The sequence below is a fragment of the Silene latifolia genome, chromosome 9 (assembly GCF_048544455.1).
Source record: "Silene latifolia isolate original U9 population chromosome 9, ASM4854445v1, whole genome shotgun sequence".
Lineage (NCBI taxonomy): Eukaryota > Viridiplantae > Streptophyta > Magnoliopsida > Caryophyllales > Caryophyllaceae > Silene > Silene latifolia.
In genome coordinates this window covers 45,006,545-45,032,696 of record NC_133534.1, presented here as the reverse complement: position 1 = coordinate 45,032,696, position 26,152 = coordinate 45,006,545, and the positions used below count along the sequence as shown (strand labels likewise).

Sequence of the window (26,152 nt, the reverse complement as noted above, 5' to 3'; positions counted from 1 at the left end):
AGATTGGTTGGGTTAATTCTGTGTTACCGTGTTTAGTTAAGCGTTATTGCGCTAATACAACACTTTCTCCGATAGTCCGATATGATACGGCATGACAAAACTCCTACACGATATTTTTTTGTTATTAACTCCCTAATACACGCAAGTGTATGCATTTATGATCACAATGAAACTTAACAACATCTAATCAATGGTCCGAGTGTCCGACAAGTTATGCACTATAGGTGATAAGGTTTAAATCGACTTTCATGAAGTCTTTGGAATAGCAGTGTCACTTTCATGAAGTCTTCCAAAGACTCCAAGCAATTCTAAGGGAGTCAACTAAGACTCGTTCAACAATCTAAGAAGTAAGAAATACTCCGTATATGCTATACGGAGGAGAACATGAGAATGCTTCCTGATTATACAATACAACAATACAAAAATAACATCATCTGAAATTCCAGAAGTAAACACCCCCCCCCCCCCCCTTTTTTTTTTATTATTATTATTATTATACTATATTCTGGGTTTTTCAAATGTTACCTCTTACTAATTTCTTTGCTATCTTCATCATTTTTCTTGTATTGCCTGCATCAAGTAGTGTTGGTGAAAGGTATGAGACATGTTCTTCTTCATTTTTTTCATGTGGAAAAAATAGTTCAGATGTTGGGTACCCATTTTGGGGAGGTGACAGGCCGAAATATTGTGGCCACCCGTCCTTGCAGCTCCAATGCCTTCTCAGTGAAAAAGGAGACCTAGCCCACCTAATTATCGCTCAAGAAAAATACGCTCCCTATGATCTTCTTAGCATGAAAATTAATTACCCGAACATTATCCTTAAGCTCCGTGGGTATGATAACATTACCTGCTCAAACTTCAGTAAGGAGTATAGTGACTTGTTCAACATCACCTCAAATGATGAGAGCACTACCTTTGTCTATAATTGCCCAAAACACTTATCCATGGGTAATCTTCATAACCCATTTCCATGCTTCGGATTTCCAACCCATAATTATCAAGCTTATTACCTCCATAACATGTCAGCTATAAGAGAATATGAATCTTGTAGCTCATTTGAGTTCCCAGTTCTTAAGGATCAGTTGGATCTTTATAATCAAGGAAGATTGAATTCATTTACAGAAGTCTTAAAGCAGGGGTTTGAGGTCAGATATGATTATTCATCAGAATGTATCAATTGTATGAATTGGGGTGGCACTTGTGGGTCGTCTGATCATTCGGATTTTATGTGCTTCTACCGAAAGTCAAGTATGTACTTATATTTGTATCCTTCTCACTCCTGCGTAAGTCTATGTCTACATTTAATAAATGTGCTAATTACGAATTTGACAACATAAATACACGATTAAAATGGTTTGAAGTAGAAAATTATTAAGATATACTCCCTCCCTCCCGGTCAATTGTTGTCATTTTGTTTTGGTACAAAGACCAAGGAATGAGAAAAAAGGCCAATAACTAAGTGACAAGTGGAACAAATTGAATGAGAATTATCAAATTACTCATCAAGTTCATTCTTAAAATAGAAAGGACAACAAACGATCGGACACCCAAAAAATGGAAAAGACAACAAACGAAACGACTTACAGAGGAGTATATATATAACTATTTGAACTTGAAAAAAATATTATAACCATAATTCATATTTTAAAGTATAGGCTGTATAATCTTATGTACACCTCTTTAAATCCTCAGTCCGCCCTTTATATCAGGAATTCGGGATTCTAACATTCTGAAAAGCCCCACTTTAAAAATTCATAACTTGAGTTCTACATGGTAGGAAATATGATGTGAATTATGGAGTACTATATTTTTTAGAACACTTATGAGATATTAGGCTATTAGATACATAGTGACATTGAAATTAGGATAAAATATTGACTGACAGACAGTGATGCAACGTAAACCTTAAACTTCGATCTGTCGGCTAAGATCCGAATTCACGATTTGATAAATTCCGGGGAAGTTATTCTAAAGCGAGCAAAGACAATGAATCTCGTTGTAGGGGGTGCATTGGCTTAAGCAAATTACGACTTAGTTAGATAGATAGGGGTGTTTGGTAAATGACATATTGTCCGATTTTTAGCATATTTAAGGGTTTTAGCATGTTTGACCAATTAATATGCTAATTTTAGTGTTTGGAAAACAACATATTTGAGGTCAATATGCTGCCAAGCATATTGGTTAACATTTTGTAAAATAGGAAAGTTTACTTAAGAAAACTAACAATCTACTAATCTTAATCTACCAATTATCAAACACTCAAATTAATTCTGCTAATTGTAATATGTTAGTCAAACCTTTTGATAAAATCGGCCCTTATAATTTTCTTATGTTGAAATTAATCTACTGTTTACCAAATAAGGTCGTAATTTGTCAATTTACCAAACACTCAAATTAATTAGGCTAATTGTAATATGCTAGTCAAACTTTTGATAAAATCTGCCATTTATAATATGCTTATACTGAAATTAATCCGTTATTTACCAAATAAGGCCGGTGTAAAGAGATTTATGGGAAATATTAAATTATATTAAGGGACTTTATTTATACACTAATTACATGGGATAAATAATCTAACCTAGAGTAACGTAGCAGCCGAAATACATGGCTAAATAATAGGAAAAAGATATTAACTAGAACATTATACAAAGAATTAAGGGACTTTATTTATACACTAATTACATGGGATAAATAATCTAACCTAGAGTAACGTAGCAGCCGAAATACATGGCTAAATAATAGGAAAAAGATATTAACTAGAACATTATACAAAGAATACCAACTATATTAATAACAACATTATATTGGAGTATCCTTATGTAGTATTAAAATTGCTAAATGTCACCCCTATTTTACTCATGTCGTCCCTAGTTTCATTTCCAACTTGACAACTTTGCCCTTCTCTCTCTAAAAAATAATCTTTACATTTTTTTTGATAAGTCGAAAATGGGTGACGATAACCCATTTTTACGATACATGTGTGAATCGTATACTAATGAAAATTCGTACAATTACGACGGAAAGCAATTCGAAAATGAATGGAATGCCGAACAACATTAACGATATTACAATGAGTATGATAGTTATGATCAAGGCGAGGGAAGCGGTTATGTTATAACAACACGGAAAAGGGAAGCGCTTTTGGAATGCCGAACAACATTATCAAAATTAGATATGAATTATCGTATTAATTACCGATGAATTAACAAAAAAATAATATTGAACTAACGAATTAATGAACTTTTTGCCTATGTTAGACGATGATTGATAACATAAACGATAAATAATGATTATTTAAATTAGATAAAAATTGACTATTAAGAGCGAAAAACTTTAATCGGCCATAACTTTATGCTCGGGTGTCCGATTTTGACGAATTTTTTTTTTCAAATCGCGTAACTTCTCGAGACGAACACAATGGTCAAAAAATGGAAAGTGGCCCATTCATCTGAAAAACACGAATTGGCCTGGGCCTGTTCATGTGATTTAGACAAATCAGCCTAGGCCAGTTCATGTAAATCACACGAATGATGAACTAACCTAGGCTGATTTGTGTAAATCACATGAATAGGCCCAGGCCAATTCGTGTTTTTCACACGAATGGACCACTTTCCAATTTTTTTTACCATTGTGTTCGTCTCGAAAAGTATGCGATTTGAAAAAAAATCGTTAAAATCGGACACCCGAGCATAAAGTTATGGCCGTTTGAATTCTGTGCTTTTCTAATCGTCAATTTTGTTTTTAATTTAATCGTTTTTGGTTATTAATTATCGTTTATTAATATATGAAAATTAACGTTACTAAAATATGTAAAAAAACGAAAAGTGATATGTGGTGTTTTTATTTTTTTTAAGCGGTTTTGATTTTGTTAATTTTTGAAGCGGGTTTATTAAATTTTGAAATCGAAATTCGAAAATGAGAAAAAAACAAGGACGTAGTGTATAAAAGAGTTTTAATAAATTAAGGGCAATATAGTAATTTATTAGGGACGGTATGAGTAAAACTATGGGCGCCATTTAACAATCCCCAGTATTAATTATAGGAAAAAGATATTAACTTAACAATTATTTATGAAATTTTAGGTCGCAATATACTCCGTACCATATAAAGGTATCTCTCCATATTTCAAGGCATTTAGGGTAACTAAAGACATATTTTTACCCTTACCCAAAGCGCCGGAGGGAAAGGTTTAGTCAAGTGTGCCTATAACACCCCCACTTATTAATGAGCCTTAACAAGACCTTTCCTAGTAAATAAGGGCGTCACCATCTCGATTGCCCGAGGTAAAGTATATTAAATTGTCAATAAAGAACAATTAAAGCATTATTAAAAGTAAATTCGTTAAACCGTTACAAGGTCCTAACCATAACTAACTACTACAACGGAAAGTACAAAAGAATTAAAGTGAACTGTCTGAACTAGGTGATTACAACGGCGACTCGCTCCCTCCATGAATACCAGCTAAGCTCCCAGCAATCAACACACCTGATAAGACTATCTGCTCACCATTTACCGGCAATATCAAATGGATCACCGCAGACACACAACAAGAAGAAACACAAGACACAGACACACATGGTCAGTCAACTATACCATCAGTAATACACTATAGTAAACAATCCATCCAATACAAACACATCCTGTAACAATCATCAATCTCCACTCCAACACAAGTGTCTGAACCTCAGCCCGGACACGACTAGTCCCCGCAGTGAGTACTTCTGTAAGGTTACCCATCGCAACAGGTAATCCACACGCCAGTGGTAGACCACAGTCGTGCCACCTAAAGCGCCGCTCATCGTAACGAGTGAACCCAGATCATTAATGTGCACATCCACCTTGTGACGTGAGCCACAAGGGGCGAACATGAGGGTGAAGACCATCTCCTGAAAATGACTTCACAATTATTCTAACAGTACCAATAATAGTACGATACCAACAACATAACTAAGATATTATATCAATGTCAATCACAAATCACCACACCATTCACAATTAACCATATAGAAGACCAAGTAAAGAAACATTACCTTTAGCGATTGTCGCCCAACACCAATCACCACATACGTACAAGAGATGCCATCACAGATACCTACAGACAACGGTATAACCCTATTACGACCCACTATAAACACAACCAAAACCGCATGTGGTGACGACCACTTACCTGACTTTATTGGCCGACGACTGGGTCACGTCCCGACTGGAATATCCTCCTCCCATGATGGTCTTATAGATGTAGGGTTTAGAGGTGATAAGGTGGGGAGAGGAAGAGAGAGAGAGAGAGAGAGAGAGAGAGAGAGAGATTCTGATTTTAGGTTTTAGAAAGAAATGAGAATGATTTGATTCACATCCTCCGCGTAACATTATAACGCGCTGACACTAGGCCACTCGGTCGAGTACTGAATATACTCGACCGAGTACGCTGCACTCGATCGAGAGCCACTGACACTCGGCCGAGTGACCCTTACTAGGTGGAGTTCACCGCCTCTAATACAGTCTAACCCCCTCTTTACCCCCAACCAATGGTCTTACGAGGTCAAGGGTCGGTCAACGGATCCCTAATAGGACAGGTATTAATGTCTTCTTCCCTTAAAATGGAATTTCGTTCTCGAAGTTTGCCCCACACGTCCAACAGAAAAGAAAAGAATAACTCTAAAAGACGCGCGACACCAAGTGCGACTCAAAAAGCCGCGACCAAGTTTATAACACACTACCACACGATTAATGCATCAATTCCAACATATCATAACTCCAACAATACGCCAATTCCAACCTCTTATTCACCATGTGAACAACACTTACGTCACAAAATACCTCGCACCATTACCTACAATCATCTCCTAACTACAAAAATTAGTAACACTAAATAAAACATTTAGTTACTTTAACCAAAACAATATTCACATTTAGTAAAACAATTAACACATTAACCAAAATTACCAACTTATAAGAAAATTATTGCCGCGATGTTATCTACCCTCCTTTAAAAGAAGCTTCGTCCCTGAACTTCACCTCTAAGACGGAATATAGCAAGACAACAATTAAAATGATTTAAAAGTGAAAGTTCCATGCAAGTTGACCACTCTAACCAGTCACATGTCTGCTAATAATTTAACAAGGGGACATCTTTAATATCAAAGAAAAGTCGATTAACAATAAGGGACAATAGTAACAGCGGAACACGGAGTAATTAACAACACAACACCTATTAAGTCAATCGAATTGGAATTGAACATCCACCGGTTTAGACCACAATTGATGGGTACAAGTGCAAGTATAATGTGACACGTGATATCAATCTATTATATTCGTATACAAATGCTTGCACAACAAAGTCAAGACAACCCATCGTGCCATCACTATCTCATCCACACCTCATGACTGCTCACACGCGCAACGTATCTCAATCACCGAATCAGGACATAAAAGTCCCAAAAAGAGTCCACTATAAACAAGGTAACGTGAGCCACATAGTAATACACTCGGTCGAGTGTCAAGGGTAGTGACACCCCCATATACCAAGGAGTCTTAACAAGACCTTCCCTAGCATATAAGAGCATCACCATCTCGGTTGCCCGAAGAAAGTAATCATCAAAGGTCAATAAAAGAACATTTACAGTTATTTTACAAGTGTTACAACCAAACTACTAAAAGGAAAGATACAACTCGTCAAGCTATATGCCACTACTGTCATTACTCGTGAAGACTCATCCCCGCCAGGACTCCAGCTACCATCCAAGACCACACCTGCTAAGACGGACTGCTCACCATAAGGGATCACGGCAGACACAACAAAATAAACAAGACAAACCACACAAGGTCAGTAACTGAGGCATGACACAACAATCGGTACCAACATATTACACACACAACCAAACACACATACACAGTCACAACCACTCCAACCAATCTCCGTCACCGACTGTCCACTGGACCAGCCCTGCCAGTGGGAGACCGCAGCCGTTCTTACCTAAGCCCCGCTCATCATACCGAACGATAACCCTGTCCCATTAATGTGCACATCCCCTCCCGTGGCGGGTTCCACGGAGGGCGAAACTAGGGCGTGAAGCCACTCCCGCAAGTGACTCCACTCAGCCGAGGACGCACCTCGAGAACCAAAGACAAACAATCACAGAGTGCTGCACCACAACAACAACCAATGAAACAGCACACACCAACCGATTACCATACACAATCAGCCACACGGTCACAACAACAATACAACCGACACCCTAGACAACCTACAGAAAATGAGTAGGCAAACCTACCTTTAGCCAAATGCAGCGATTCCTCGATCAACCATACGATATCAACCAAGCAAGCAATCCCTAAACAAACAGTATACAAGCCTATTACTACCACTACCACCATACAAAGAATAACAAGACAAAGATGACGATGATGACATACCTACGCATCTCACAACGGCGTTACGACCGCTACCCGACTCAAGAAAACCATCCTCAAGGTACTAGCATCCTTAAAGGCTCCCATGGAAGGTATTTGGTGAAGGGAAAGGAGGGAGGCGACAACTAGGTCTGAAGGAAGGAGGCGGAAATGATTTGCGGTTTTAACAAAACACGATTATAAACCCTCGCTGGAAAGACGCTACTCGATCGAGTGGCCTCTACTCGATCGAGTATCCAAGCTACTCGATCGAGTAACCTCTACTCTATCGAGTACCACCCATCCTCATATCCTAACAAGACACTAGTCATCTCTGGCACGCATTCCCAAGAACCTTCACCTGCTCCTAAAGGTCGGTCAACGGGTCCCTAAAAGGGCGGGTATTACAGTACTCGGCCGAATGGCAATACTCGGTCAAGTAAAGTCGGTACTCGGTCGAGTATCACGACTAGCAGAGACACATTTGCTACTGTCTTCCAGGCACTCGGTCGAGTACTAGCGATGCTCGTTCGAGTGCATGGTTCTCGGCCGAGTGAACTGCAGTACTCGGTTTAGTACTCTACAAGCAGAATGCAACCTAAGGCAATTTACGTGCCCGAATTTCTCGTGTACCTGTATTACTTAACACCTTACTATCAAAAACAGATAGTTCTACCATCTCAAATACACACAAGTCTAAATTATTTAAAATTAAATAAATCTTGGCCTTATGGTCTATTACAAACCGATCAAATAAGTAACACAAGTTTAAAAACAACCAAATAAATCCTCATTAAGTTAAAATAAAATAACATAACATGATGAAGCAACAACTCATGGCTCTTCACCTATGTCTTCATCCATCCGCTCCTCATCATCTGCACCAAACGTCCCTGCTCCATCACCTTCTTCCACGAAGGCTCCACCATCCATCCATCTACCCTCCTAGTCAAGCTGGCTTCCATAGTTAGCACCCCAAGGTCCTGCTAGGCAATCATACTCATAACTAGTCGGAGTTCCCCACGTCGCCCTATCCACTCCATAGGTATGGAAGACCCCACTATCATCGCCTACTCCTCTCCACCATACCGCCTGAGCAAGATTAGTTCCCACATTCTGGAGGCGCGTCATCTAATTCATGTTCCTTAAGACCAAGGCGTTCGACAACCTCTCTGTGAGTTGGATTACTTGCATCATAGGGTCATGGACGATCGGGTAGGCCGGGTACTGGTACTGGTATGGAGGAACACAAAGTGCCTCGGTCTCTACCTCTCTAGTCACCTTAGCTCCCCTAGTCTCACGAGGAGGCCAAGTCACTCTCTTCCGGCGGTCAGGCAACACTGGCTCGGGTATGTCCTCAAGGATGTGCTCAGGAATGAGGTAAGTCTGGGGTGGAAGCTCGGGATTCCCACTTTTCGGGTCAAACTCCGCTAAGTGATCGGTCACCGAAAGATTAGCCATATCAGGTAACCTCATCCATCTAGTTCCCCTCACCCTCAATGCTAGCGCCCCATCATCCAACTTTCTCATCCACTTGGTACGAAGCAAGCAGTCCTTGTTAATGGTAGGGGTTCCATCAAACAAGGCCCGAAGGTCGGTAGCGGGATCAACGTTGGCTAGCGTCTAAGCCAAACGGGTCACTATGGCACCATAACTAACATGACAGCGTCTGGATTGGGCCATGTGAGCTAGACTAACACATACTAGGGCTGGAGTGTTGAAGTAGAAACACCTCCCCCAGGTCGGGTTTAGGTAGGATACTAACAATATCACCTCATGTGAGTTCAAATTACTCACATTACTCCTCCCGTACAAGAGACAAGTCATCATCCTTAGAAAGACACGAAGGGACACATGTTGTACATCATTGATGAGCATATCACTCACACTAGGTACAAGTTGGCCCGTGAACAAAGGAAGGAAATGGGCAACCATACTCTTGGTTTCCACATCCTCCAAGTACCCCTCCTCAGCCTTTTTCAAGTTCAAGTGGTCAGCCAACTCATCCAGGGTCAACTCAAAATTGGTGTTCATAAGACGAAAACTAAAGGTTTTCCCAGCAGTGTCATACTTATACGAACTCATAAATTTTAAGGTCAGAAAAGCATATGACTTATTACGAAGTCGGTACAAACCTTCCATACCCAACACTTCAAACATGTGTCGGACATCCGCCTCAATCTCCAACTCCTCCAAAATACCTACATCCACGCACCAGGTAGGTTTCAAGGTGTGTGCCATCAACGCAAAAAAGGCCGCACGCTGATCAAAGTCCGCGAATATCACTGAAGGATACTCGTCCACTTGAGAAACGGTCAGTCCTTGGCTTGACTGGCCTTGCTCGGACAAGGTGGCTGCAACACCTCGGCCCAAACCGGGTTGGGAGAGGTTACTTATGATAGCTCACCAGGCTATGTACAAGGCACATAGATCAACACGAATCCTTTATAGCGCATTTTGTTCTCACTCATGCGCATCCAGGGAACTTTCCCATGATGTCACCCATCCTAAGACTACTCCTAGCCAAACAGGCTTAACCGTGGAGTTCTTTTGCATAGATGACCATAAAAGAAAGTGCATTTTGTTGATATGAGTAGTACATTCAATCCCTTTAAGCACTAATCAGATTTTAAGCCTATCAATGGACCTCTTCAAGGAGTTATCCCACCCAAATAACGTCTTCGGTTTAGTGGAGTATTACAGTGGCGGCACAGGTCCTCTTTTTGGTAGTCTTCTGGATTCTCAACATCCTGCAAGAATACTGTTTCAACAAGAATTTCCGGATTTTAAGGAGTATTGAAGCAAATTTTAGAAATTTTTCCCGAGTTCCAAAAGACGGGTTTAAGACAGATTTAAAGCGGTGAAGAGGCAAGCGCGGGAGCACCTTATAGGGGGGGCGGGTGAATTAGGTGTCTATTTAAAAATTTAAGCTTAGTGAAAGTTTCTTTTAAAACTCTTAAACACTTTAGACTACACTTAGATGAAAGGATAGGTTGATACTTAGAACTATAGAGTTAGAAGTATGCAACGACAATTCAGCAAGTATAAGTCACAGTGTAATCCACAGTGGATTTTGAAATAATGTTGAGAGTTAAAGTACAGCGGAATCAAAACGTAAATAGACAAAAACAAACAATATTTTTAAAACTGGTTCAGTCACTACTTCGCGACCTACGTCCAACGCTATTTTATTAAACGTCTTGGAAGTAAACTCATAAAAACTAAGACCACCCCGAATAATAAAAAAACTCCCCAACCTATTCCGGTTGCTATTGCTTAAAAGCTACTCCGCTTCCAAGACTCTTGCTTAAAGCTACTCCGCAATAAGACTTTTGCTTTGGGTTACTCTGCCGAAAAACTTCATGCTCAAAAGCTACTCCGCTTCGAAGACTTCTTGCTTAAAGATACTCCGTAATAAGACTTCTTGCTTAAGATAACTCTGTCCTAAGACTTTGTTTTGGTTCTACTCGGTTGTTACAAGACACATGAATCTCAATGTTGTTCACAATATAAACGTGGAGATAACGTTTAAGTTCTTAACACGAGATCATCGAAATAGATTTGAATGACTAAGTGCAACACAACATACTCGTTAAAAAGACTCAAAAGAAAAACAAACTTACAAAATGTGACTTAATAATGTTTAAGTGATAAACAATTTTGCAAAGTTAATTTACTCGATTAAAATAAAGGTTAAGTCTTTTTCGGTTTTAAACTCGTTGTTGCACACTTGTTAAAATGAATTAAGCAAGATATTTATAATGTCCAAGTAGTGTATACTTCACACATTATAAACATCTCACAAAATTATAGTCCAAGTGTAGAAATTATGTAAACAATTAAACCTTGGACAACACTTGAAAAATGACGGTTTCTTGAGCAAGCAAAACAAGACCCTTATGCAAGAAACGGATTTCTTGCTTAAGTAATCTAGCTTACTTAGTCAAAGCAAACTTACTGCCCACACACTAACAAACATGGGTTAAGTTTTTGTTCAAGAAAGAGCTTATTTGGTGGTGTTCATGGAAATCATAAATTTTGCCAAATATGTAAAAGTAAACAACCCATTTTTTGTAAGTGTCTTTTTTTACAAGCAACTTCGTTTCCTAGACTTCAATAGCTTTCTTCTCAATTTAAAAGATTAAACCAGATTTTCGGAAGCTCAAAAGGTTTGTTGAAAGTTTGGAAAGTCATTTACAAGAGTTTAAACATTTTCGAAATGTTTCTTTCGAAGACGAGCCTTCATAAGTCATTGTGGACTGCACTGCTGTTTTTGCAATTAGACAATAAACCGAGTTTAATGATATCTTACAATGCCATGACTCAACCTATGACATTCTTCATTTTTGATCATCCTTGTGCAATCTTCATTGACGATTAGAGATCTTGAGCTATAAGATTAAAACTTAAGAGACACACGATTAAATACACAATGAGATTAATTTATCTTAAGGCATCATCAACACTAGCTAATCAAATTGGGTCTCAACAAGTGGGTTTTTTTATCAAATACGCAAAACGGATAATAGGTAGTGTAGAACCAACATCAATTGAATTTCGATAATCATTCTAAGATGAATTTGCGTGGCAATAAGAATCAAAGCTTTGGGGAAAACCCTTGAAATTTTCGGTGCATACATAGGTAATTTTGGGGCTTAAAACCATCTTTTATACATTCAAAACCATCATTGAAGAAAATACTACCAAATTATCAACATCTAGCATAGGTATCTATGGATTAAAATCAAAATTTTAGTTTTTTTTTATCAAACATTATACCTTCAATATTTTTATGAATTAATAGGATTAAAACACATTACCTTGGAATTGGAGGTGAGTTGAAATCAAGGGAGAACAAAGGGAGAAATTGAGGAGGCAATGTACACAAAATCACCAAGTGTGTTGGGAGAGAAAGCTTTTAAGAGTGTTTGAGTGAATAACAATGAAGATGTGTCGAAAATAAGGAGTGAAATAGAGTTATAGGGTTTCCGGAAATTAATTCGTTAAACAGGTTAAAATAGGGCACTCGATTGAGTATCGTGTGTACTCGATCGAGTTTCCTCTTCTCGGTCGAGTGTTATGGTGCACTCGGTCGAGTGCTCCATTTGACATATTGTACCTGCTTTTGCCTATTGGGCCCTCGGTCGAGTACAATGAACTCGGTCGAGTACCCCTTTGAACACGGCCGAGTTCCCAAATTGATTGAATGAAAATCATTTCACAATAGCATTGTTGCTCCTGCAACACAAGAAATGTCGTTCGGAGTCTAAGATACACTTAGAACTCGTCACAAATCAGATTCTATTAGTATTACTAACAATTCATCTACTAACCATTCACATATTACTACACACATTACTAACGCAATGCAACTCAACTAGTACATGCTACCATCTCGTGTACACACACCATGTAATTCATCTTAACGCACATACTTACATCTTGCAACATTGATACTCAAATTTCACACCTACCTGCTTCCCATATACACACAATGCCCACATCTTTACTCAACTGTTCACGTACACATTCAATCACGACAGTCATAAGCGTATTCACATACTCATTCACATGCCTTTCACATATTCATGTTTGTCCAATTCCACGTTTCAAGCCACACATATAACGACTAAGATAAGTATCACGTATACCACATACCCATATCGGCTACTAACTAATCTACGCATATGACTACCACAGATGGACTGTCTATAACACACTAGCATACATATTATTCCAGACTCTTTTACCCACCACAAAGTTTCTGGCTTAAGCATGTTAGGGCCGGGATTCTGGAATGAGGGCGCCTTCTCACCCAAAATCAACATAAAGAGGGCTCCCAACATACATACACCAGGTTCATTTTAATTGACACCCTACATTCATTGAATTCATTGGTTTCAGGTTCAAAAATAGTCGCTCTGATACCACTTTGTAACTCCCCACTTACGAAGGAACCTTAACAAGACATTCCCTAGTAAATAAGGGTGTCATCATCTCGGTTGCCCGAGGTAAAGTATATCAAATCGGAAATAAAATAACAATTAAAGCTTTATTAAAAGTAAACTCGTTAAACCGTTACAAGGTCCAAACCATAACTAACTACTATGACGGAAGGTACAAAAGAACTAAAGTGAACTGTCAGAACTAGGTGATTACAATGGCGACTCTCTCCCTCCATGAGCACCAGCGAAGCTCCCAGCTATCAACACACATGATAAGACTATATGCTCAGCATTTTCCAGCAATATCAAATGGATCACCGCAGACACACAACAAGAAGAAACATAAGACACACAAACACACACATGGTCTGTCAACTATACCATCAGTAATACACTATAGTAAACAATCCATCCAATACAAACAAATCTTGTAACAATCATCAATCTTCACTCCAACACAAGTATCTGAACCGCAGACCGGACACGACTAATCCCCGTACTCAGTAGTTCTGCCAGGTTACCAATCACAGTAGGTAATCCACACTGCCAGCAGTAGACCGCAGTCGTGCCACCTAAAGTGCCGCTCATCGCAACGAGCGAACCCAGATCATTAATGTGCACATCCCCCTTGGGACGGGAGCCACAAAGGCCGAACATGAGGATGAAGACCAGATCCCGACAATGGCTTCACAATCATCCTAACAATACCAACAATAATACGATACCAACAACATAACTAAGATACTATATCAATGTCAATCACAAATCACCAAACCACTCACAATTAACCATATAGAAGACTAAGTAGAGAAACCCTACCTTTAGAGATTATCGTGCAACACCAATCATCACATACGTACAAGAGATTCCATCACTGATACCTACTGACAACTGTATATACCTATTACGACCCACTATAAACACAACCAAAACCGCAGGTGGTGACGACGATATACCTCACTCGATTGGCCGACGACTGGGTCACGTCCCGACTCGCATATCCTGCTCCCATAATTGTAACACCCCTACACACCAAGATGCCTTACCAAGGACCACCTTAGTATGTCGAGGTGTCACCATCTCGGTTGTCCGAGATAAAGTATATCAAATGGACCATAATAGAACGTTTATTAAAAGTACAAACTGTTTAACCAAACTCAAACTGAAAACCAAACCAAAACTGTTTACAGCTCCGAAAAGAACAAACATAAAAGCTAATGTTTAAGACCACAACAGAAGCTAGCTAAAGAACATGTGATGACTCTGCCCCGTCCATATCCTGCGAGCTACATCCACATCCAATACCGGTAAACCAACTGCTCACCATCCCCGAATGGATCACCGTAGTTTTGAAAACAATAACGGGGTCAGTCAACTGCATAACCAAAATAATAAATCACAGCTACATAATTCAATACACAATCCGAACTAAACTGTAGTAACCATCCTCCAAACTCCAATAGTAACCAGTAACCGACTACACAACGAAGCGTGTAGCCCTGCCAGGTAACCCTCACCGCTAGTTGGGACCGCCGCCGTACCACCTAAACCCCGTTTATCGCAACGAGCGAACCTAGATTATTAATGTTCACATCCCCCTTTTGACGGGAGCCACAAGGGGCGAACTTGGGTGTGAAGACCATCTCCCGAAAATGGCTTCACTAACAGTAACCAATAACCAGAGATATCACAATTAACCACAATCATAATAATAATAATACCAATCAATCAATACAAATGCCGTCTTATAACCAATTATGCAATCAATTGAGTAGGAAAACCCTGCCTTTTCGGAATCCAAGCACACACACACACACACACACACACACACACACACACACACACACACACACACACACACACACACACACACACACACACACACACACACACACACACACACACAAGTAAGAGCAATAGCAAACCTCCATGGATCCGTCACCTACAAGTAATAATCACATACAATTACAAACTACCCCTCAATTAACCGATATAGTATGTCAAATTACCAATTCCCCCCAATTTTCCCAAATTAGAGTTTACTTAACTATAAAAATAACAATAAATCAACAAGGATAAGACACTTACTACTGCGATTGACATGGAATAAGATGTTAAAACTCAAGATCTAACATCCTTTGCCTTGGAGATGATTAGAATGATTACAGAGGCAGTGCACGTAGTTTATGTTTGAGAAAAGTGATTAAGAAATTATTAGAAACTGTTAAAACGCCTATTATATACTTCTCCAATTATTTTAATCAACACCGCGGAAAACTAACCTGTCAGACCAGGTACTCGGTCGAGTACTTGAAATACTCGGCCGAGTACGACCTACTCGACCGAGTTCCTCAAAACTCGGCCGAGTGCACCCAAAACAGTAGTCTGTTTAAAAGCACTCGACAACTTACTCGACCGAGTAAGATGAGACCAGAAAACCGTAACATTACAGTCTTCCCTCCCTTAAAATGAACTTTGTCCCCGAAATTCACACCATACCTATATATCATGCACACATACCACTCCACCAACCAATACCACTCAACTTTTATCCTCCAACTTTGACACTAACTCACCCAACAACGCATACATCAACAACGTAGCTGACAACATAGCATCAATCATAGAATAGCCCACTTAACTCCATAATACTATCAAACACCAACAACACCAGTGCCGCCAACTTTATCTTACTTCCATACCGCTCACTAGCAGATCCAATACCAACACAATCCAGCAAGCGATATGTTACAATGATGGTCTTTTAGGTGGATGGTTTATAGGTGATAAGATGGGAAGGGGGAAAAAGAGAGAGAGAGAGAGAGAGAGAGAGAGAGAGAGAGATTTTTTGATTTTAGGTTTTAGAAGAAATGAAAATGATTTGATTCGCATCTTCCACGTAACATTATAATGCGCTGACGCTAGACCACTCGGTCGAGTACTGAACATACTCGGCCGAGTACACTGCACTCGGTCGAGTGCTACTGACACTCGGCCGAGTGACCCTTACTAGGTCAAGTTTACGGCTTCTAATACAGTCTAACTCTCTCTTTATCCCCTACTAAAGGTCTCACGAGGTCAAGGGTCGGTCAACGGGTCCTTAATAGGGCGGGAATTACAGTGTCCGTGGATTCTATGTGGCTGTTGTTTGATGGAGGAGATGTGCGGCTGTGAGGGTTCACATTGTGTGAGTTTAGAAGTTCTATTCGGTACCATTAATTTGTTTCTGATCTTAAGGTCTTGTCCTTGTGATAACGAAACACCAATCTTTGAATGTGAAATATGACAATATAAAAAAAATTGCTCACTAAAGTGTCGGCCGACCTTTCTTACCCAACAAAGTAACAATGATCCATAAGCTACCTTTGGTGCTTTAATACAAAGTTAGAGTAGTGTACATTCGATTCTTACCTTACCATTGGCCGGAATTTCATTTACCATGAGATATTATTATTGTTGTTATGAATAAGATTGTAATTTTGCATTATTTATCGTACAGGTCGACTACATGGTCCAGTGGCTCTCATTTTCCTCACCAGTTGTGTTGTATCAGGTAAAATATAATTAATTTTGAATTCTGTTTAAATGTCCAGTTTAGATAAAACAAATTATTGTTAACAAGTTGGCCCTGCAACGGGTATACTTAAAACCGTCGATTAGAGCAATTCTTCCTCAAGGCATGTAATATGTCAAATGAACGAGACTTGTTTTAATTTATGTCAGAGACAAAACTGCTACTTAAACTTAAAACTACAAATACTTGGTTGAAAATATACATTGCCCTTAATAATCGCAATTTACCGTATGTATATTCCATTTTTTATTTTTATATAGTTTCTTCCCATATTAATTTAACTTTTATATGGATTCTACATTTTCACTTATTCACCAATAAAGGTAGAAAAAGAATCCAGTGTTTAGACTATCAATAGATTGTAAGTTTCTATAGTCTAAATTAACATGTTCTAGTCTCATAATGAACATGTATAAATTGAATGCGGAAGCGATAAAAGAGATTGATTACTTACCTCCAGCCATTGCTTGAAATAATTGATCCGTCTTAAAGAATAACCCAAAATTATAAATCCCCAGATCTGACTTGATTTCCAAACCCTCAGCCTCACAATTTAGATGGTGTATTTTCTTAATGAGGTAGGCTTGGTGAACCTTAATCATAATAAATATGTTCCCCTTATATAGACTCTTGCCATTAAAGAGTCAACTGAACAGTTTCCTAAATTGTGAGTGGTAACTTATGGGAGACAATAGTGGAAACAAAATCCTAGGTAAATTCCACCATACAATGGACCAACTTAATTTCCATAAAATAACTTAATTAAATATTAGTATAATACTTATTTGATTTATGGAAATATCTTACATTCTCCCACTTGGTCCATTTAACAAGAGACACAACATATGGATCATGGCGACGAATTCTCTTAGAGCAAGAATTAATCTTCCATGTATCACAATATATCAAGTCACTCACACCACACACATTTAACTTAATGAGTAAACCCCATGTTTACTCGAGGTTCAAACAAAATGATATTTCTCAACATAACTTTAATAAATATGCGCATATGAATTCAAAAGAGAAAATATCCAACTTAATAAAAGTTTCTTACAAAAACTTAATGAATGTACTACATGATGGAACCAAGTCCCATTCTCACTACATGATCCTTGAAAGTCTTAATTGGCATGCCTTTAGTCAAGGGATCTGCAATCATCAACTCTGTGCTAATGTGTTCAATGATCACTTTCTTTTTCTGAACACGCTCCTTTATGGCTAGATACTTTATGTCGATGTGTTTACTTCGACTTCCACTTTTATTATTCTTAGCCATAAACACAAAGAATTTGAATTATCACAATACATTCTTAGCGGCCTACAAATAGAGTCAATAACTCTAAGCCCAGATATGAAACTTTTCAACCAAACACCATGTGAGGTAGCCTCAAAACAAGATACGAACTCAGCCTCCATAGTAGAAGTAGCCGTCAAGGTTGCTTAACACTCCTCCATGACACAACTCCATCAGCTAGCATAAACACATATCCTGATGTGGATTTACGTGAATCTATGCAACCAGCATAGTCGGAATAACCTACTACTTCAAGATTCTCAGTCCGTCTAAACATAAGCATGTAATCCTTAGTACCTTGAAGGTATCTCAACACTTTCTTTGCAGCCTTCCAGTGATCAAGTCCTGGGTTACTCTGATATCTTCCTAACACTCCAACCGCATATGCAATGTCGGGTCTAGTACAGATCTGAGCATACATAATGCTACCAACAGCTGAAGCATATGGAATATTCTTCATTTGTTCTTTTTCAATGTCATTCCTGGGGCACTGGTCCAAGCAGAACTGGTCACCTTTCACAATTGGTACTACACTTGGTGAACAATCTTTCAACTTAAATCTTTCAAGTACTTTATTGATATAGGCCTCTTGAGACAACCCCAAAATGCCTCTAGATCTATCTCTATGGATCTTAATACCAATGACATAAGATGCCTCGCCCATATCTTTCATATCAAAATTACTTGAAAGAAATTGTTTCACCTCATGTAGCAACCCTTTATCATTGGTTGCTAATAAAATATCATCCACATACAACACTAGAAAACAAAATTTACTCCCACTGACCTTAAGATATATACATTGATCCATTATATTTTCTTCGAAACCGAATGAAGAAATAACTTCATGGAATTTCTTATACCATTGGCGGGAAGCTTGTTTTAAACCGTATATGGACTTATTTAGCTTAAAAACCAAATGCTCACCATTTCTAGAGAAGAATCCTTCAGGTTGTTTCATATAAACCTCTTCCTCTAAATCACCATTGAGAAATGCTGTTTTCACATCCATCTGATGTAACTCGTAATCAAAATGAGCTACTAACGCCATGACAATTCGAAAAGAAGCTTTCTTTGATACAGGAGAAAAAGTCTCTGTGTAGTCAATTCCTTCCCTTTGAGTGAATCCTTTAGCAACGAGTCTTGCCTTATGTCTCTCGATGTTGTCAAGTGAATCTCTTTTAGTCTTATAGACGCACTTGCACCCAATGGGTTTTACACCATCAGGCAATACAACGAGATCCCAAACTCCATTAGATGTCATAGAATTCATCTCATCTTTCATAGCATTCATTCATAAGTTAGAATCTGTAGAACTTACGGCTTGTGAAAATGACATAGGATCATTATCAGCTCCAATATTATAATCTAATTCTTGTAGATATACTTCATAGTCATCAGGAATAGCCGATCTCCTTTCACGAATAGATCTTCTTAATGGAACTTGTTCATCCTCATGGTGAACCTCTTCCTCATTATGATCTACCATATTTTGATCGACATTTTGTGGAATTTCTATCACTGGTTGGGTAACACTCGATTGAACTTGAGGAGTGTGAATGACAACCAATCTGTCACTTGAATCAGAAGGTGGAACTTCATGATGATCCCTCTCCAGGACAGAGTCCTGAATTAGGTCACTCCCACTGATCAAGTCATTCTCACGAAATTTAGCATTTCTTGATTCCACAATCCTTGTACTATGAGACAAACAATAGAATCTATAACCCTTAGACTTTTCGGCATATCCAATGAAATACCTACTAGTAGTCCTTGGATCAAGTTTCTTTTCTTGTGGATTATACACTCTCACCTCCGACGGGCATCCCCAAATGCGTATATGCCTCAAACTCGGTTTCCATCCTTTAAATAACTCAAAAGGTGTCTTAGACACAGCCTTGGAAGGAACCCGATTTAATATATACGCTGCCGTCTTAAGAGTATCAACCCACAAAAAATGAAGGAAGTTTAACACTACTTCTCATACAACGCACCATCTCAATTAATGTCATATTTCTTCTTTCTGCTACACCATTCTGATATGGAGAACTAGTCATAGTGTATTGGGCAACAATCCCATGCTCTTGAAGAAATTTAGCAAATGGACCAGGTGCTTGTCCGTTCTCAGTGTATCTACCATAGTATTCACCACCTCTATCAGATCTCACAATCTTAATGCGCTTACCGCATAGGTTCTCTACTTCAGCCTTAAACAATTTAAAGGCATCAAAAGCTTCATCCTTAGAACAAAGTAAGTAAAGATACATATAACGTGAGTAATCATCAATAAAGGTGATAAAATATTTTGGATCATTAGCGTTCATGTCCGGACAACAAATATCCGTATGTATTATTTCTAATAAGCTAGAACTCCTCTTTGCACCTTTCTTAGACATGTTAGTTTGCTTACCCTTAATGCAACTAACACAAGTGTCAAAATCAGTAAAGTCTAAAGTATCAAGTACTCCATCCTTTACTAATATTTTTACCCTCTCAATGGAGATATGTCCCAATCTCCGGTGCCACAAAATAGAGGAATTCGAATTCTCATTCATAATACAATGTTTTAAGCCAGCATTGACATGCATAGAATTATGAGTGATATTATTTTGCAGTTCAAGACGATATAAATTATCAGACAAAATACCATAACCAATAATTTCAGAATTTCTGAGAATACTGAATCCAGAGTCTGTAAAACCCAAAGGTACAAGTCTTGATACTGAAATCAAATTTCTAGAGAAATTCGGAACATAAAATGTCTTTTCCAAATGCAAAATAAAACCACTACTTAATATTAAGCTGCATGTCCCAATGGCCTCTACATGTGAACTAATCTGGTTTCCTGAATAGATTGAAAGTTCACTGCCCACTGGTTTCCTTAGGTTTGTCATACCCTGCAAGGTATTCGAAACATGGATTGTAGTTCCAGAATCAATCCACCATGTATTATGATTAACATTAACCATATTAGATTCATAACAAACAAACGCATGAAAATTACCTTTCTTCTTTAGCCAAGCCTTAAACTTAATGCAGTCTATCTTCATGTGTCCCTTCTTTTTACAGAAGAAACATGTAGACTCCTTCTTAATGGTTGGCTCAGCTGAAATCTTTCCCTTTTCCTTATCTTTAGTGTGACCCTTTTGCCTCTTTGAAGAAAAAGCAACAGTAAGGTTCACCTTCTCACCTTCCTCCATCAACAATCTGCCCTCCTTTTGAACACACATGGCCATAAGTTCATTAATTGACCATTTATCCTTATGTGTGTTGTAAGAGATCTTAAAAGGAACATATTTTGAAGGAAGAGTGCATAAAATGAAGTGCACAAGGAAAGAGTCAGACATGGTAACTTCCAAAGTCTTAAGTTGGGCTGCAATATCCCTCATGCGCATGATATAATCACGCACACCTTTAGTCTCGGTGAGCCTCAAAGATGAAAACTGCATTATTAAGGTACTAGCAAGAGCTTTATCATAAGTTGCAAACTGTTCATCGATGGCCTTAATTAGATCTTTAACTTTAGTATGCTGATCGACAGAACCACGAATACTAGCACACATTCTGGTCTTTATGAACATAATAAAGAGACGATTAGATTTTTCCCACTTTTCATAAAGATCAATTGCTTCTTTAGTGCTTTCTTTAGTTACTTTAGGTGGTTCGTCTTTCCGAATAGCATAATCAATATCTAACCATCCCAACTGCAGTAGCATTCTCTCTTTTCAGACCTTATAGTTATCACCGTTCAATTCAGGAATGTCAAATTTAACATCAGTAGAACTCCCAGGTAAAATTGCTGCAAATATAATAAATAACATGCTTATTACCAAAGTTGAGACTTTAAACTTAATCATGTTTTACCAATGTAAACCATGCTCAAATATGAATCTAGAGACATGAAACTTGTCTGTGGGCTAAAGTTTTACTCAATTAGATACATAAAAATTTAACTTTATGACAATACTATCAAACCATATACATCTCTTAACTCCTGTGGGTAGATTAAGAAACAAGATTCAATATATCATCCTAATTAGTCATACAAATACGTACAATAAGATTCATGTGGGTAAATCTCATTATATTACATACGACTAATCACAAATAATGTCTAGTTTCCACATGTGATTCCAAAATAAAATTTCAATTAATTAGAGATGCTGTGGCTAAACTCTAACTAATAAAATTTTGAATCACTTAACATTAAAAATATTAAACTTTAATCTATATACTCAACTTTATGTATATAGAAAAAACTCAATGACCAAAAACATATTTGGTCTAACTTCATACGAAATAACACCGTACTTGATAAATATCAAACAATATAAAGCGATAAAACTAATGAACAACGGCGAGAATAACGATATGCCTTAAATCCTTAAACAATCTTTAGACAGATCATTAGCCATGATGTACTCATCTCAACAAGTCAGGAAACAAGTGGTAAAAAGCATGGCCATAAAGAAACAAAGTCAATAAATTGACGAAAGGATCAATGTTTTTGCAAAAAGATACATCCTTAACAAAGTGGCAAACTTTACCTTTAATTAATTTTACTTTCAAAAAATTAAATAAACTGACGAGTAAGAAACCAACATTAAAACATCATGCTCTCTTAATTCGCACAAAGCAAGGTTTGACATGTTAAAGCACAAGGCGCATAGTCTCACATGATTATAAAATTAAGATTTGAATTTTCGAGAAAACGAAAGAGAAATCAAATTGATTGCAACATGTGATAAACGACTGAAATTAAAAAGCAAGGCATAGGTGATTACTCGCTCTGATACCAACTGTAAGTTTTTACAGTCTAAATTAACATGTTCTAGTTTCATAATGAACATGTATAAACTGAATGCGGAAGCGGTAAAAGAGATCGATTACTTACCTCCGGCCATTGCTTGAAATAATTGATCCGTCTTAAAGAATAACCCAAAATTATAAATCCTCATATCTGACTTGATTTCCAAACCCTCAGCCTCACAATTTAGATGGTGTATTTTATTAATGAGGTAGGCTTGGTGAACCTTAATCAGAATAAATATGTTCCCCTTATATAGACTCTTGCCATTAAAGAGTCAACTGAACAGTTTCCTAAATTGTGAGTGGTAACTTATGGGAGACAATAGTGGAAACAAAATACTAGGTAAATTCCACCATACAATGGACCAACTTAATTTCCATAAAATGACTTAATTAAATATTAATATAATACTTATTTGATTTATGGAAATATCTTACATAGATAAGAAAAATAATCCTTTAGTATATGAAAATCCAAATTCAAGTTGATGAAGGAGAAGACCATGAAATTAGTGTGACGGTATGAGAAGATGGCAAATTATATGCTGCGAAATGAAGTAGAAATTATTGTGACCGTATAAGAAACAAATTAAGATTAAATATGAGAGCGGTCAAAAATTGGAATTGCTAAGGACAATTTTACAAAGTTTAATTAAGAGCATGTAGAAACTGTTTGTTAATTTCAAGATTAATTTCCTCTACTAATTCCTTCTTCCTGCAGCCTTTTTTGCAGCGGGCACGTTTACGCTTTGTTGTCTCAGAAGACGAAGATCAACTATACCATTTAGCATTTTCTGGAAGTCAAAGGCAACAAAGTGCCCAAATGTTGACGCCTTCTTACAAATTTATGGTTCCCTGACTTTAACAAGGCACACATATGAGAATATAAAGAAAATGACCAACTGTTTTAAAGACAGACTTGGTGAAGGTGGTTATGCTATTGTGTACAAAGGCAAGCTATTGAACGGTCGTCTTATTGCAGTGAAGGTGTTGAAACAATCCAAGGGAGACGGGGAGGACTTTCTCAATGAGGTAGCTAGCATTAGTAGAACTAATCATGTCAATATTGTTGCTCTTTTAGGTTTTTGCTTTGAGGGTAACAAAAGAGCCCTGATATATGAATATTTGCCAAATGGGTCTCTTGAGAAGTTTACATTTCATGGTACAAGTGCTATCAATCAATCCTTACCATGGGAAACACTATTTAATATCGCCATAGGAATCGCAAAAGGACTTGACTACTTACACCGAGGTTGTAACGCTCGGATTTTGCACTTTGATATTAAACCGCATAATATTCTATTGGATGAAAATTTCTGCCCAAAGATTTCGGACTTTGGGCTTGCCAGACTATGTCCCTTACAAGTAAGTACCATATTAATGATGGAAGCGAGAGGGACTATAGGTTATATTGCTCCTGAAGTTTTTTGTAGGACTATTGGTGGAGTTTCCCATAAATCTGATGTTTATAGCTTCGGAATGATGGTTTTGGATATGGTTTGTGGTCGGAAAAATTTGTCAGCTGATCAGCAAAGAAGCAGTCAAGTGTATTTTCCGCAGTGGATATATGACCGACTTGAAGTTGAGAGCGAATCTCCATTTGAAGGAACTACAAATGCTGAAGAAAAGGTGGTACAGAGAAAGATGATTTTGGTAAGCTTATGGTGCATTCAGACTTATCCATCAGATCGTCCATCAATGAATCGTGTGGTGGATATGCTACATGGGTGCCTTGAATCGATAGATATGCCGCCTCAGCGAAATCTCTCTTCTCCTCCAAGATTGGTCTTAGATACTTCAGGAACTTTCACTGAAATCAGTGATTGACAAAGACAGAAAGCCGATATTTTTCTAACTGTACCACATCTTTATGTATTATACACATAGTATTGACTACAAATATGTCAAGTAGCCATTTAATGCAACAGTTAATCTGAATGGATTTTTGAGTAAATCATAATGTATCTGAATGATTGATGGTGAATATCCAACACGAGTGAATCATAATGGATTGTCTCCTTGCACTTAAGCTGTAATGCTCGGATTTTGCACTTTGACATAAAGCCACGCAACATTTTACTAGAGGAAGACTTCTGCCCAAAGATATTACACTTTGGGCTAACCAGGTTATATATCTCTAATAACACTAGTACTATAGCAATGCTAGAAAAAAATAAATTGAACTACTTGTTAAATGATCACGGAGGAGTCTATGAAGGTCTCTAGACCAGGCAAGTATGCAAACGGGTCAGCCACATCGGATGAAGTTTCATGGATCCAGTCTCCTGTTGCACTGTCATATGCAAGTGCTTTAGAGTATCAGGTCCCTGGGATTGGTATGGTTATTTTTTATGAGGGCATATGGTACTTGTTGAGATATTATTCCCAGCTCATTGCCTACTGTCAGCTGACTCATCAACAGCTCAACTTACCTATAACAAACTGCTTTAGTTTGTTTGAAGGTTGATACTGCTTTAGTTTGTTAGATGGTTGTTAGTACAGTTCATCTCATTCTCTTTGTATATATACATCAATTCATTCATTTGTTGTAAGTCTCTTTTATTTACATTGTTGTTCAACCATTTCCCTAAATTCTTCTACTACTCAAGTTCTCCATTAATGGAGTATAGTTGAGATTGAAGAAATTCTACATGGTATTATCGTCAACGATCTTGTGTTCTAGCGAAATTGTTTCTTCAAATCGCTAATTCCGCTGCAAATTCAGATCTTTTGATTCAATTTCAATCATTTTTAGGTCAATTTTTCAATCAAATTAGGTCAAGTTCTTCGTTATTTCAATCAATCATTTCTCTCGATTTTGATCAATCTTTCGATCAATTTCGATTATCTTCTTGATCAAAGTAAAATTCGTCGATCAAAATTAGGTCAAAATCTTCGATCAAACACTTGCACATCAAGCCTCACAATATTTTACTAGATGAAGAGTTCCGCCCTAAGATATCGGATTTTGGGCTAGCTAGGTTATGTCCGATACAACATAAAACCATATCAATGCTAGAAGCAAGAGGGACTATAGGTTATATAGCTCCTGAAGTCATTTGTAGGACTGTCGGTAGAGTTTATCACAAATCATATGTCTATAACTTCGGAATGATGGTTTTAGATATGGTTTGCGGT

The 26,152-nt window shown here is 37.9% G+C and overlaps 1 protein-coding gene across 1 annotated transcript; it reads left to right on the top strand.

Annotated features, from left to right (window-relative positions):
- Positions 1–479: 479 nt before the first annotated feature.
- On the top strand, positions 480–25,073 carry LOC141599683 (LEAF RUST 10 DISEASE-RESISTANCE LOCUS RECEPTOR-LIKE PROTEIN KINASE-like 2.4). The gene is made up of 3 exons (XM_074419775.1): positions 480–1,248; positions 16,834–16,887; positions 23,736–25,073. The coding sequence occupies exons 1-3, from the start codon at positions 519–521 to the stop codon at positions 24,839–24,841; spliced, it is 1,890 nt and encodes a 629-aa protein (XP_074275876.1). The 5' UTR covers positions 480–518; the 3' UTR covers positions 24,842–25,073.
- The last annotated feature ends 1,079 nt before the right edge of the window (positions 25,074–26,152 follow it).